This window comes from Anticarsia gemmatalis, chromosome 4 (genome assembly GCF_050436995.1).
Source record: "Anticarsia gemmatalis isolate Benzon Research Colony breed Stoneville strain chromosome 4, ilAntGemm2 primary, whole genome shotgun sequence".
Classification (NCBI taxonomy): domain Eukaryota; kingdom Metazoa; phylum Arthropoda; class Insecta; order Lepidoptera; family Erebidae; genus Anticarsia; species Anticarsia gemmatalis.
In genome coordinates, this window is record NC_134748.1 from 11,120,598 (window position 1) to 11,135,142 (window position 14,545).

Here is a 14,545-nt window from a genome sequence, read left to right on the forward strand (position 1 = left end):
GTCGTCACTATGTACCCGGTGGTCGCAGAAAAGAGCCTATGTCGCATCCCCGCCCCCCTCCCGTACCCCCTACCGCCCCATCATCGCCCCGCTCCTCTCAACCCGCCATTAGTATTGCAACGTAGGTAACAGTTGTGCCTCTCTGTACAGTAATACAGTAACACTCACGACGGGTCGATTTTGCTAGAGCCCGACTTGTGCATGGGTTTTTGATATTTTTAATTTCTTTAATAATGTTTTGTTTTACTCTCCGCGCTTCCGAGCGTTCAATCTTCTATGTACATACGCCGCCGTTTTCGAGCAAAATCAACCCTCTTGAAATGGTGGTGTGTCCCGCTTTAGCACCGCTGCCCTCGTACTAGTAGTTTTAAATAACGTTCTGCTTTTTTTGTGTGTTTTGCGACAGCTCTAGAGCGGGTTCGAAAGCAAAAGTTTGTTCCCCTTTCAAGACGGCGGCAAAATATCTACTGCTATCGCCCGTGATTTTTCTGTGCGCTGCGTAGTGCGCTTCGAGCAGTAAGCGACCAATCGCACGCTATACCTTTTGCCCCGACTCCTTTCGTAATCGTTGGATGCATTTATTTAGACCAACACTCAACTTGACGCCGCTCGTTGTTGCAACACTACTTTTAACACGATTCATTGCGAGAAAATAATTATTTTATATGACTACATAAAATATTTTTATTAAGTAAAATTAATCATTTGCATTATATTTAAGAGAAAAAGATATAGCTTAAAGCTTATTTTAAATTTGCGTTATAAAAATCGAAAAACTGACTTGACGAACCAAGAGTAGTTCTATTTCAAACTGCACAGCTGCTGAGTCATTGACCATTAAATAAGAGAAACAGCTGTTATTGGCAATGAATAAATTTTCAGCTACAGACGTGTTGCCTTCGACCGTCGTCTCGTTTCAAAAGGGTTGATCGTTAGATAGTGCTCGCTCCGTTCTTACGGTTCGGTTGCAGTGCATGCCGTACGCCTCGCATTTGAGTTCGCTAGCTACATTTATTATCTACGCTATTTTTATACATTTACATAAAAAAAAAACTTTCGCCTATTATGAAAAAAAAATAGAACTTGACATTTGATTTTAGAAAAAAAACTAAAACAAGCTCGAACTTAAGTACCTGGCTGTATTAAAAAAAGAAAATCGATTCTGAATATCGAATTTGAGGTTGTATTTAGGTACGGATAGTGGGTTTATTCCGTTTAGAAATCGCCGCTTTCTAAATATGGACTTTATGATGAAAGGTTTAAGGTTTATATTTGAAAAGTATAGTTTTTCTACTTGGGATCTTATCGTAGTGCATGCGTAGAAGCACAGTGCCATGCACATGGTTGTGGTGATATTATATTAATTTGTTCAGTAGTTTTTCTAGTAGAGTTTGACATGTGATGCAGTTTTGCTATTGGATTTCTCTTTTATTATCATAGATTGTTCAAATGATGATGAAATTAAAAATCTTGCATGATTTGTTTGGTTGTTGGATTCATGAGAAACGAAGGCAAGGCATAATACTTCAAAGTCATATTTACTAGGCCCCCCTTTTAAAGCATAACATTGTAACACTATTAATGAATACATTTTGAAATATAGATTCAAATTATGTTAATAATTTATCTAATTGTTATCTCTATTAGTCTTAAACGCTTGCCTTCGTCAATAAAAAAACTTTTTAAAAACTAACCAAACTAAATTTCACCGATTTAAAAAACAAAAATGAGTCCAGCAAGTAAACTCTCGTGGCGTGGGTGTGGGTAGTTCAGTCGACAACATAACTAACAAGCCCGACTCTTGTACAGCTCTACGGTGGCGCACCCGTCCGAGTTACCGCCGTCGCCGCACCAGTGGGAATGACGCGAGTACAAGCGCGCATCACACAAGCGCCGCGGATACACCGACACGCGATAACACTACTTGTTTAACGAGATGTTTCATCGAGCTGCAACTACCTCTGTAGACTACAGACAGCGCCATCTATCGACCGGTGTTTGAACAAGTGTCGCTTCGAGCTAAGTCGTCATTAGAATTTATTCTATATTGTATTGTATTGGTTGGTTTTTAATTGCTAATTCAGTTGGTTGCACACATTTATGACTACGACAATGATTGATGATGAAAATGCGTCGCGGTTATGGCTACTACACACATGCCGGCGGAACAAGCCGTGCAGAGCTGCCAATACCCAGCATTACCTCAATTAAAATGCTAGGAATAAATGCGTAACTGCAATGACCGGTGGCCCTGCCGCCGGCACTGTGTGTAGGAGTCCTTATACCGGTACGGAATTATACACACTACTTGTCTAAGGAAATGGTTTGTTAAGCTGCAGCCAAACGACACTACAGCTAACGCCATCTGTCGACCGGTGTTTGATCAAGTGTATAGCGCGCAAGTCGCTTCTAGCTAAGTCGTCATTAGAATTTATACTTTATTGTAATGTAATATGGTTGGTTTTTAATTGCTAATTCTGTTGGTTGCACACAATAATGACTATGACAAAGCACGCTCTTAGCGTTGCTGCTATACCAATATTCAGTAATACAACAAACATACTTCTAGCGACACCTATCGTCAGCCTTTGAACAATGAATTGCATCGCAATTGAATTTATTCTTTACATAGGTTTTATTTAAGTTGACATTTCGTTGCACATATTCATACTAAAAGTACCAAATTATAATACCTACCAGGCCCGTACTCAACAAAACTAATCCTAACTGTATATGTAAGAGATAGCACTATACAAATCGTATAGCGTTGTCCCTTTCTCGCGATAAAGTTGATCTCAATACTCGGGGTATCATAAACGTGCGAACTACGTCATTTTGATGTCATCTTCATGACTTAGGGCCGTCGCGGACAGTTAATACGTTGTTCAGAGTATCATTTTGCCCTTGACGTAGTTAGAAAATGTTCAATGGCCCGACAATTTCGTTATAGTCCATATTTCATAGTATCTTCAGCTTACTTAGGGTTAAATTTTGGTCAAAAATCAGTTCGGAATATATTAATTTAGACGACTGACGCGTTTATACTGTTGCGATAACCTATCTTAATAAATGTTGTATTAAGTTCGCTTATTAAAATTATTTATTGACATTATTTCGATAACTAGCCACAAAACAAACAGGCGATTATACAGCAGCATCTACAAAACACATGACTTTTATAGTCGGTTTAGTTCGTGTAATAATTTTGCCGAACAAAAAGTGTGCGAAATGTCTATTTTGCTTTGTAGTTATATGTAACGAAAGCGTTCAACTTGAATATTATACGCTATAATAAGTGTATAAGGTCGATAATTGGTATTACATCTCGCAGTGTGTAGTCCCGCGGTGTTAAGTATAAACAAGGACAAAAGGCCTTCGTACGAACAGCCAAATAACGTATGCATCACCGAACTCGTGTTTAGCATACAAACAAATCCTATGTCAAGAAAATTAATATTATAAAAAAGGAATAAAACAATTTTAACAATTTGCAAATGAAACGTAAGCTTTAAATTTGCTTTCATATATTGTAGTTTGTAGTTCAAATTATAGTATTTGATGAACATTTCGAATGTTATTTCTCGCGACGGTTTTCGTACAATTTATTTAAACACGAGTTCGTCTCAGTTACACATAAATTGGAATTTGAACTGTCAATACTTAGATTAGTCATCCGTGTACAGTCTATTTTCGTCTTAATTGTAAAGCGATAGAGTTCAAATTCCAATTTCCACACGCCACTACGTTCAACTCTATAATCTTCATTTAAATATCTTAATAAATTGTGTAAATACCGCACCATACCTCATTGCTGTAACTAAGAACCATTAAAACGAGAATTTGGAGTTAAATTTACAATAAAAAATCCATTACGAAGATTTAAAATAATTCCGTGACGTCTACCAAAAAAGTACTATTCATTTCTGATATTTACTTATAACGTAGCGAGTAGCGAATGTGTGTAGTATAGTATAGTTGGCTCGGTATATTGTGAATATAGGTGTTAAAGAAAAAGGACGGACCGGCAATGGAAGGCTATGTTGCGATCGCAACAGAATTTTATACAACGAAACGTGTCGTACCACGACAGAAAATATGTAGAGGGAAATGACGTTAGAACGAAAAGAGAAAGCAAAGGAAAGAAGTGGTTTAAAAGATGACAAAGTGTAATGTACGGCTGAGACTCTTGTATTAGATAACGGGACGCTTCTCGTAGTATTTAATTAGGTTACTTTTCATTTATCTACGCGATTCCATGTAACTGTAAATGTGGTGTAACAATGTGTGCCTGTTGTGTTTCGTACGAACGTTGCAAGCAATAAAAGTTGCAATATTATATACGCGTACTGAAAATTTTTATTTTATAAAACGGATTTATTAATATGTGTTCCGATTTAATCTCATTAGGCCGGACGCAGACTACAGTCTCGTACAAAGCGATTGAGTGCCAACGTTAGAATCTCGGCAAGTGTCGTCTGCGGCCGGCCTGCTATGTATTATAATTACTAAGCCTAATCCTAAACACCATTGTATGTAACATCGACTGAACATTTTTACGTAGCTAGGTTAGTATAGAATAGAAAAAACTACTAATTTACTCGATGCAATGATTTTATAAATAGTTATAAAATAAAATGTGTATGAATGACATTCGTACATGTAGGTAATGTATGGATAATATTCAGATTAAAGTAAATCATTGTAGTAGTGAGATATTTTATAGGAAAGTGTTTGTAAATGTATAATACATGCGTATTTCAGGCATTTAATAGTTATATTAGAGGTTTGACATTAATATACTGAAATATGTTAGTTTGCGTGAGGTGTTATGTAATTTTGTCTAATTATTGACATTGGTAAATTTGATAATCATCGCGTTGTAGGCATATAACTGTTTTACGGGCTTAGAATGCCTGAAAGAATGTACAGAAAACTTTTATAATCGATATAGGTGATGTAGTATTCCATCTTTATCGATGTTCAAATACGGATGCTAGGAGACTCTAGTTGTATACTCTTAGACTCTTGCTCCACACATATTCTGTTCGACAATATTTATCGAACAACAAAACCAACTCTACTAACTTGTTCGGTTCGTGCCGACCGGATTTATCTTTGCCGCCCGGCTAGGCTGATTAATGCCGAACCGAATATGTGAGCAAACCTCTGATACATCGGTTCCACCATTTGATAACTATCAGATAAGTTATCGACAACTTTTTTCTATGTGAAACTAGCCCTAAATATGTATGAAAGCAATCTATTAGATATTGCAATCAAATCCACGATGGAAAAAACAGCGGCAAAGATTTCATTTTAGAAATCTGTAATGCCTTTATAGGTAATTGTAAATAGATACAAAAAAACAGTTATATTTCTACAACGTCCCAAAATTTGATGTTTCCACTTGTGTTTAAGTAATATAATTAGCCACAGTTTCACTTGCGGAAAAGTACCGGTTAACTTATCAGGATGATTTATGAAAACCGGATTCACGACTAAATAAGTATCGATTAACTTATCGGTTAAAATTGACAGTGTTTACATACATTTCCTGTCACTAACTATCCGATAAATTACTTAACACTTACTTAAAGTCGTGAAACTGGTACTAACAGTCATAATACACTGTCTACTACCAGATAGTTTATCCGGGACTTATCCGTGAGTTGTAAAACTGGTCCTTATATATCACGCTACTAACATGTACTAGCAAGTAGACGAGACTTTGTGTGAGTGTTGCGAGTCGTCGTAGCCTTAAAACTAGTTCAAAACTACATAAAAGAATTAAAAAATAATAAATACATTGTAAATAAAACAAATGCATAGTATTAATTAGGCTCTAGTAAGGGATGTAAGCCGTTGTAGCAAGCCCACGTCTGTAGGTTCGCCTTTGGACCGTTGTACGCTCATAATGTTTACTTTAGTACGATAAAGACTTATGTTATCTTGTATTTGTGTATGTTATGCCCTTTTTCCATTGAGAGCAAAGCTATGTTTGCATATAAAATGTGGTTCAAGAATTGATACGTATTTCAAAGGTTTTGCGGCCGGATAATTTCTTGTCTTGTAAAAAAGTACCTGGAATGCAGGCAATAGTTGATTCAGGAATATTCCTGGCTATTTCTCTAGATTATTTGAAAGTCATGAAAAACATCTAAGATTGATCAAGATAGTTTCTTATTTACATACTTGTACATAGTTAATGTGAGCGCGCAACGGTCCAACTGGCTTCGATGGTACAAAGGAGGCGAGCTCCACAGATAATTGTAGCTTTCATATATAGTCCGGTCAAATTAGACCAAAAAATCAGTAAACCCACGACAAATTCAGGGGAAGCTGAAAATTCTTAAAATTGTTTAAATTATAATTATAAACATTGTCTTAAAAGTCCCAACCGATCCCATGTAAGGAAAAAATTTTAGCGGGGTAATAAGGTCCAAAAAATGAGTTTTTCGCGATTTTCTTGAAAACTGTAAGTTTTATAGCAAAATTACCCCAGACATAATTTGTAGATCAGGGAATTTCCTATAAAAAAGGTATCAATAATTTTTTCCCTAAAAGCCACCGCTTCTGAGATATAACGATGCAAAAAATTGCGCGCGTCATAATACACTCATACACTACTTCAACTTGCTTTAGCAATTATAATATTAAAAGAAGTTGAAATCGATGACATCATGGATGCTGATTTAATAATTAATATCGAAAATATAGTAGATAAAATTTTTTCATACAATGATATTGAAAATGATGAAATATCTGGAGCTTTACTTAATAAACTGAATCAAAAACTTAAGGATTATGAGGAACGAGGACCAACAGCGAAACTTTGGATTCAATATTTTTATATGGTTTCAATTCTTAAAGAGTTTTTAAGAGCTGAACGTATGGGGGATTGGAAAGCTCATTTAAACTGCGTCAAAGAAATGCTTCCTTACTTTCACGCGTCTGGACATTTTCCGTATGCTAAGTCTGCACACCTATACTTGCAGGATATGCTACAATTAGAGAATTTCATAGATCCTGAAGTCTATAAAAAAATTTCAGAAGGATTCTTCACTGTGAGACGTTCAGACAAATTAAGCTGTGGCACTTCAACGGACATGGTAATTGAGCAGTCTATGATGAAAGCTATGAAGACAGATGGAGGTATTGCTCGAGGAAGAAGCACAAAACAGAGTGTCATAAGTAAATGGGTTTATAGTATGCATGCAATGAATACAGTTTGTGAAAAATTAGAAGATCTGGCTAATGTTAGGATGGATACGACCGAGCAGCATGTTGATGCAAGTGATTCACGAGTAAAAAAAGATGCTAAAGACTTACGAAAACTTTTGGAATGGTTCTCAATACATAATCCTTTTCCAGAGGTTTTGCATCGTTATATCTCAGAAGCGGTGGCTTTTAGGGAAAAAATTATTGATACCTTTTTTATAGGAAATTCCCTGATCTACAAATTATGTCTGGGGTAATTTTGCTATAAAACTTACAGTTTTCAAGAAAATCGCGAAATACTCATTTTTTGGACCTTATTACCCCGCTAAAATTTTTTCCTTACATGGGATCGGTTGGGACTTTTAAGACAATGTTTATAATTATAATTTAAACAATTTTAAGAATTTTCAGCTTCCCCTGAATTTGTCGTGGGTCAAATGTCTAAATTGACCGGAGTAATATTCATTTGAATAACTTACTAAATGTATTAGAGTTTTGTATAAAAGTATTAATAGTAGTACTTGCTTTATGTGTTTATCTTTGTTTCGAAGTTCTAAGACATCATTTTATCATGACAACACCAGTTACAATTTGATATACTTACATACATGCAGACTTAGTATTATTTCATAGATTCATTAGCATGAAATGACTTATATTGACATTACAGTCAAATAAAATTTGTATAATATGAGTAAAATTTCAAGTAATTAGAAGTATGAAAGCTGCAATTATATTCGAGCGCCGACAGACCCCACCTTGCCTTATCTCAGAAAACTGTCACTGTGATCCGTTAGGCGTAATTTTTGGACTCCGATGCACCCCCGCGCACCCCCTCTAATGTATATAACATACGAGTGATCATTAGGTAATTATCGTCATTGGTTTATTAGAAATTCGCTTAATTATATACCTGCTGTATACTACGTGTCCTCCGATGTGAAAAGACGTTTGGATGTATGTAAATAATGATTATTATTATAAGTAGTTAATGTTTAACGGTTTGAGCGATTGCGGCATACGACGAAAACAATCACGTCTAAATTGAGGCTATCGGGAACTACCTCTAGTTGTCGATGTAACTGTATCTCAGTAAAGTTTTCGTCGTGTCGATGCCGCGTGAGCTCCGACGGAGGATATTGGACGTGCACTCAGTATTGCGGTATTGCGGTATTGCTCCCGAACCAACACGCTTCTTATTTTATGTAATTGTACGTATTGTGTTTCCAGACTTTCCGAGATCTCGTATTATGTTAAGTTTTAAGTACACGACTGTTCATTTTACACACAAGTGATCTTTAGTTGGTAGGACATCGCGTTTGTATTCTACTTTATACTGTTTATACCCACGGCCAGTCAGCCAAGGCTTTTCTATTAGTTGTAAGTGATCGCACACTCGGTAGCTCACGCGCAAGCGGAGGGATGTACCTTCTTATTAATTTTCATGTAAATATTAGTCGTAATGCGGTAAGACTCTTAGTTTCGTGTTAACATTAGACGCCTCTGTTCTTAGTTTGTGTTCAGTAATCCCACATTAATTTTGTATAATAATGTCCACAATATTATAAAAAAGTAAAAAAAAAATACAAAATATGAAAATGAATTGTATTCTTCGTTTTAATGTAATGACATTTTGATTTAATTTACTATTATTACCAGTCGTAATGTAAATAGATACTTTGTGCACTGATAGTCGTGTTTAAGTTACTTTAGATATTAATATCAAATGGCTGTATCGTTTCTCTTAATGTAAAGCCGAAGACACAACGTTCACGATAAGACTTAAGCTGCGTGCACGATGGACAGTACAGTGGGGATTATTGTACGGATTACCTTTGAGACATAATCGAAGTTGACCTATTGTTCTGTTCGTTGTGTGTTCGCGCCCTTAGTAGAGATGTTTGCTTTGCGATTAAGTCCTCTGTCAACATGTCCTAATGTATAGAATGTTTAGTTAATGTGTCTTATGGACATTTAGTATTGTGATTTAGTTTGTTCACATGTACACAGCCAGCCAGAAACTTAATGTAATTGTAAATATAAATGATACGTGTTTCTGTCGTGTACGGAATAGTTGCATTTTACCATTGTTGCGAACTGCCAAAACTATTGTAATAATTTTGTAGCGTTATGTGTTACGTGCCACTTATGTACTGTACTAGAATATCTTCCATTTATATTATTTTGTAAACGTTTGCTCAAAGGAGTGCGTGATGGACGATGTCAGGTGTCAAGTGTAGTGTCAATAGTGCGGGTAGTCGGTGCGTGGGTGGCACGTGCACGCGCGTAGAGCGAGCCGGCGTAGCAACTGAGTCCGGCTTCGCGACACTGTGTAACAATAAACTACTGCATAATTATATGTGTTTATTATTTATCCTTATAAATACACTCCCGCACTCAAATAGTTTTGTGTTGTGTACTTTAAACATGCAATGAATTAACACACACAATTTATCTTAACTACTTATTTTGTGGATCATATGAATGGTTACTTCTCTTGTATCTATAATAGTGCCTTGATGACCAATTAAACCATACAGCGCTAGATTACTTATGTTCATATTTTTGATTGAGACAATTCATATTACAAAAAGGAAAATAAATTATGCAATGACTAGTTCTTAAAACATTTAATTCAATGTATTAATACAAACTCAACATACGGATAGGAACTCAACATACATAGGAATTTCAGACTTTTAAATGCCAATACTTTCTAATGGTGCGTACAGTAAGCTAACATTTGACGGATGACGCCCAATTCGTCCTGCGCACGAACTGTACATTCACTACAAAACTGGTTCTGTGCCGAACCTCTTTAAGGAAGCTCAAAATGAGTTACTCGGGACTAGGCTTGTAAACGTACACGTCACATAAGCCCGGTTTCTGAGGGACATAAAGCGTTAGTTTATCTATTCAAACTCATGTTTATATGAGCTTAAACACTATTGAATAGACTATAAACTACCGCTAAATGTACCTCAGAAACCGAGGGTTAGTACTTTACGTATACCTGCACAAAAGTCGCGAGCACGTCGAATGTGTAAGGTCCGTTGCATTGCCTCTAAACTAGGCGAAATCTATCAAATATTGTGATGTTATATTACTGTACGCACAATAATAATCCAATTTCATTTTTTAACTTCTTTTTCACAAACGAAACCGTATAAATGTGTGCAGTCCACGTCGTTCAGTTTGCCGTCGTTTTGGAACACAGAGCCGCAGTACTCGCGGCCTAATGCGTTGTTCGGCTCGTTGGGAGACCACTGGCTGAATCCTGCTTGTTCTAGCGTTTGATCTATAACAACAGTATTTTGTATTAGGTATTTGTAAAATTGTTACTGAGGAGAGAAATGTGAGAGGCCTAGTGGAATATTACAGAGGGCTAGAAACTTGACTGATGATGTTATTGATGTTGATCTTTTATCATAGGGAATAGGGGTGGAAATCGTACCACGATATCGTATTAATGTAGATGCTCTTGGTTTCTCACTTCTTAATTATTTGGCTATAATTAACTCTGCAAAAATGCTTATCTCGAGACGACAGGGACTTCACCGACTACAAGGCAAAAGAGGCCAAGCACATTCCAAACTATAAATAAAGTACTTTGTGGTCAAGACAAACAAATAAAATCATTCTGGGAATCAAACCAATGAATAGGGATACTAAAGCAGAAGTATACACTTTCATTAATGTACCTAAATCTACCTAAAAAAGAAAGTAAATAGGTACTACTATTTGGACCACCTGTCATAAAATTCAAGAGACTAGAGCATATCTATATTAATATTATAACATTGTATGTTTGTTTGATCGCGCTAATCTTAGGAATTGCTGGTGCGAATTGAAAAATTATTTTACTGTTGGATAGCCTGTTTATTGAGGAAGGCTATAGGCTATATAATATTACGCTACAAATATTAGGAGCGAAGATGCAATGAAAAATGATTCAAAAACGGGGAAAATTACGACCAATTCTCTCTTATGTGACGCAAGCGAAGTTGCGCTGGTCAGATAGTCTATCATAAAATTTGTACACAAAACTTACTAAAGATAGTTTTGAAGATCCTCGGAGCAGCTGTCGTTCCAGCCGCAGGCGTAGCTGGTTTATCCGCTCTGAAGCCAGCTAAGAAGAACCACGAGAATCTAGCTGTAGCAAACTTCGGTTGAGAGCAGGTTAAGTTTTGTACTATTTCACGTTCGGTTTCCGAGTTGAGTACGACTAGATGGGCCAGTTCTGACCGACATTCTTCGTACGCCTCGCTCCATGTGTAGACTATGCGAGGAATCTTGTAGCAACTGCGTACTGATGCGAAGTACTGGTAACCTGTGGATTTTGACGTCATTTGTGAATCATTGGCTGCCTCCGTGGCGCAGTGGTTTAGGTCAATTGCGTCGGGAGGTCGTGGGTTCGATTCCCACACGGAACAATTAACTTTATACGTTTATGAGAGTGATGGTATTATAGAGAGTGTAGTTAAGGGGCCTCTAAACAATGTCCCTAGAAAAAGCCACTTTCTATGTGAGACTCAAAAATCAACCCATGTTAAATTAGGTAAATGTGGGTGAATCCAATTTATACCAAGATTTAAAATATTACAGGCACTAAAAAGCTTTAAAAATATTGGTTATTCATGTGATGCTATACAGATTACCTATTTTTTTAGCTTATCAAAGTAAATTATGAATCAATAATTACCTGTAGCATAAACTTCGCAGTGTGGGTCATAGGGCGCATCTCTGGCGTTAACCTTACAGATGAACGGCAAAGAACGGTAGCACCTCATGTTCTCCACAGCGCCCTCTCGCGTCACCACCATGCAACCGTTAGCGTTCCTTCTGTCCGAGTCGGTCTCAGGCGGGTTTACTACACACAAACACATAATTATTATTGACCAAACAAACCGCAGCTATTTAGAATTTATAATATTTTACAGTTACGAAAAACTTCATATTTTTAATCTATTTAGTGACTTGATATAAAGAGTATCTTAATCTTGGAACAAACGACATGACATGAAAGCCCAATTACATATTAAAATATTTGTGTAAGGTACATAAATGACGGGTCTATCCCACTAGTCCCGTTGAGTTGTCCCGTGACGGGACAACTGGCACTATTTTGTCCCAGTTGTCCCGTGGCGGGACTAGTGACACTGTTTTGGTCGCAGTTGTCCCGTGGTGGGACAAGTGACACTGTTTTGGTGCCAGTTGTCCCGTTGCAGAGAATCATGGGACTACTGGGACAGACGGAAGCGTCAATCCCACTAGTTCCATTGAGTTGTTGTGTGACAACAGGCTCTTGGTACTTTGGTAAGATAGCAGATGTTATACAAACTAGTACATTTTAACAAAGATAGATATCTCAAACGATGATTTGTACGCTACCCTCTGTAAAGTTTTTTCAATTCTCATGAATAATTATATTTCTACTATCACGGTGAAAGGCCTAAATAGTAGAAAAATCTTCTTGTGAATCTTTATAAACATATAAGGAAACCAAAAACAGGGCAGCTTAAATACTCAAGTCAATTCAACTTGTAAGGTAGTTTTACAATTAAACTACTAATAAGTAAAGCGCATATTCTAATAAAATGTACTAGTTTGTATAACATCTGCTATCTTACCAAAGTACCAAGAGCCTGTTGTCACACAACAACTCAATGGAACTAGTGGGATTGACGCTTCCGTCTGTCCCAGTAGTCCCATGATTCTCTGCAACGGGACAACTGGCACCAAAACAGTGTCACTTGTCCCACCACGGGACAACTGCGACCAAAACAGTGTCACTAGTCCCGCCACGGGACAACTGGGACAAAATAGTGCCAGTTGTCCCGTCACGGGACAACTCAACGGGACTAGTGGGATAGACCCTAAATGACTACTTTATTTCAGTACTAGCTAACCAATGCAACTTCGCTTGCATCACCTGGGAGAGAATGGGTCATACCTAAATTTCCCCGTTTTTGTAACATGTTTTATTGGTAGGTACTCTGTTCCTATTGGTTGTTAATAAATAAACTATCCAACAGTAAAATATTTTTTTTTAGTAGTGGACGTTCCGCATAAAACTAAGTTACTTCATTATAACTAGGTACTTACAATCAATAATAGGCTGTTCCTCAGCAGATTCGTGGTCTCTGCCATCATTAGCCACATACACATAATCGCCAAGGTCCGGATATTTCTTGAACATTCCATGCAGTTGTATAATATCATTGTCAGTAGCCGGACTCATCAGCTCTGCTCCTTCGACCTTACAAACGTTGTCTACATTCCATCCCTGACGGCTTTCAATGTGCAGTTTGTAGAAAGCGTTTGTATCTGGATTGTATTCATAGTCTTCGCGGTATTGCTTCGTGTCCCGTGGGTAAGGGATTTCTGCTGCCGTTGACACTGGAATATAGCATTTTTTTGAGAAGGAGGGTAGTGAAAAGACTTCAGAGAGGTTTTTTTCTAGCATTATCGAGTATTTATCGAGAAGAAATATCTAGTCGGACGCTATCGAGTTTTGTTTTAAAAAACTTATCAGCGCACCTAGCATATTCTGAAAGAACAATTTCTTAAGTAGGTGAATGTTTCGATATTACATTTTATACGCTGTTGTTGTTATATGTTTTTTCCTTCGTAAAGTGTAACAGGAAGCTTAAAAATAATTTATATAAAAAATTATATTTTTACAAACTATATCTGTTAATTGTCGTCGTTTCTTGCACGAATCTTTTTCTAGTAAATACAATTTTATCTTGAAGATATGATTAGAAAACAATAACACAATATTTTGGAATCGTAAAGATATTGTGTGTAATAATACATTTTTTCTAAGGCATTTCATTTTACTGTAACATTACACAATTTAATCTGAAATCTTTCAAAGGGCTCGATAAATCGTCTATAAATAAAATAAAAATGTGTTTTTACTTACATAGTAGAGCAGAGAGCACTAACAACACGTATGATTCCATATCTTAACGTTTAATGACTGAGAAGTGACGGCCCGCAGACCCTGACCACAGATAAACATTGTTTTTATTGATAATTACAATTAAGATAAATTTACTCGGAATCAAGTGCAATGTCTTTCCCCACGGCTTATAAATATTTGTATCTAGCTGGACCGCGCGGTTCCGCTTGCGTACAAAACTTTGTCACGTTAACAGTACGAGTAAAATTTTGAGGTCTATTTTACTACTCGGGTCTTTAACTATCACTATGATGAAATTCGGCGTAGCCGTTTATAGATAAAATCGTTACAGACGAGATATATTAACTGATACAAACTCGTTTCGACTTCCAGCAAATTAACTAAACCTCATAAATGAAG

At 36.7% G+C, this 14,545-nt stretch overlaps 2 protein-coding genes across 4 annotated transcripts in view; one reads left to right on the forward strand and one right to left on the reverse strand.

Moving 5' to 3' along the window:
* Positions 1–7,026, forward strand: part of nmo (serine/threonine-protein kinase nemo) — a 111,975-nt gene extending 104,949 nt beyond the window's left edge. For 2 of the 3 annotated variants that reach the window (XR_012959460.1, XM_076113780.1), the window contains exon 10: positions 1,810–7,026. Coding sequence is in view for 2 of the 3 variants with exons in the window: in XM_076113780.1 (XP_075969895.1) it covers positions 1,810–1,864 (55 nt within the window). In the remaining variant the exon portion in view is untranslated. Of the gene's footprint in view, positions 1–406; positions 517–1,809 lie in introns of all 3 variants that reach the window. The other variant, XM_076113779.1, reaches the window with a different exon arrangement.
* A 2,807-nt stretch (positions 7,027–9,833) lies between these two features.
* On the reverse strand, positions 9,834–14,301 carry LOC142972559 (uncharacterized). The gene is made up of 5 exons (XM_076113781.1): positions 14,147–14,301; positions 13,324–13,617; positions 11,921–12,088; positions 11,270–11,548; positions 9,834–10,516 (listed from the first exon to the last, which is right to left on the reverse strand). The coding sequence occupies exons 1-5, from the start codon at positions 14,184–14,186 to the stop codon at positions 10,350–10,352; spliced, it is 948 nt and encodes a 315-aa protein (XP_075969896.1). The 5' UTR covers positions 14,187–14,301; the 3' UTR covers positions 9,834–10,349.
* Between the last annotated feature and the right edge of the window lie 244 nt (positions 14,302–14,545).

Bases quoted from the DNA above. Each gene is read 5' to 3' on its own strand.
- LOC142972559 (XM_076113781.1), bottom strand. From the start codon at position 14,186: ATGGAATCATACGTGTTGTTAGTGCTCTCTGCTCTACTAT. The intron at 13,618-14,146 runs GTAAGTAAAAAC...GCTATATTCCAG, and splicing joins AGTGCTCTCTGCTCTACTAT to TGTCAACGGCAGCAGAAATC. The intron at 10,517-11,269 runs GTAAGTTTTGTG...CTGTTGTTATAG, and splicing joins GATCTTCAAAACTATCTTTA to ATCAAACGCTAGAACAAGCA.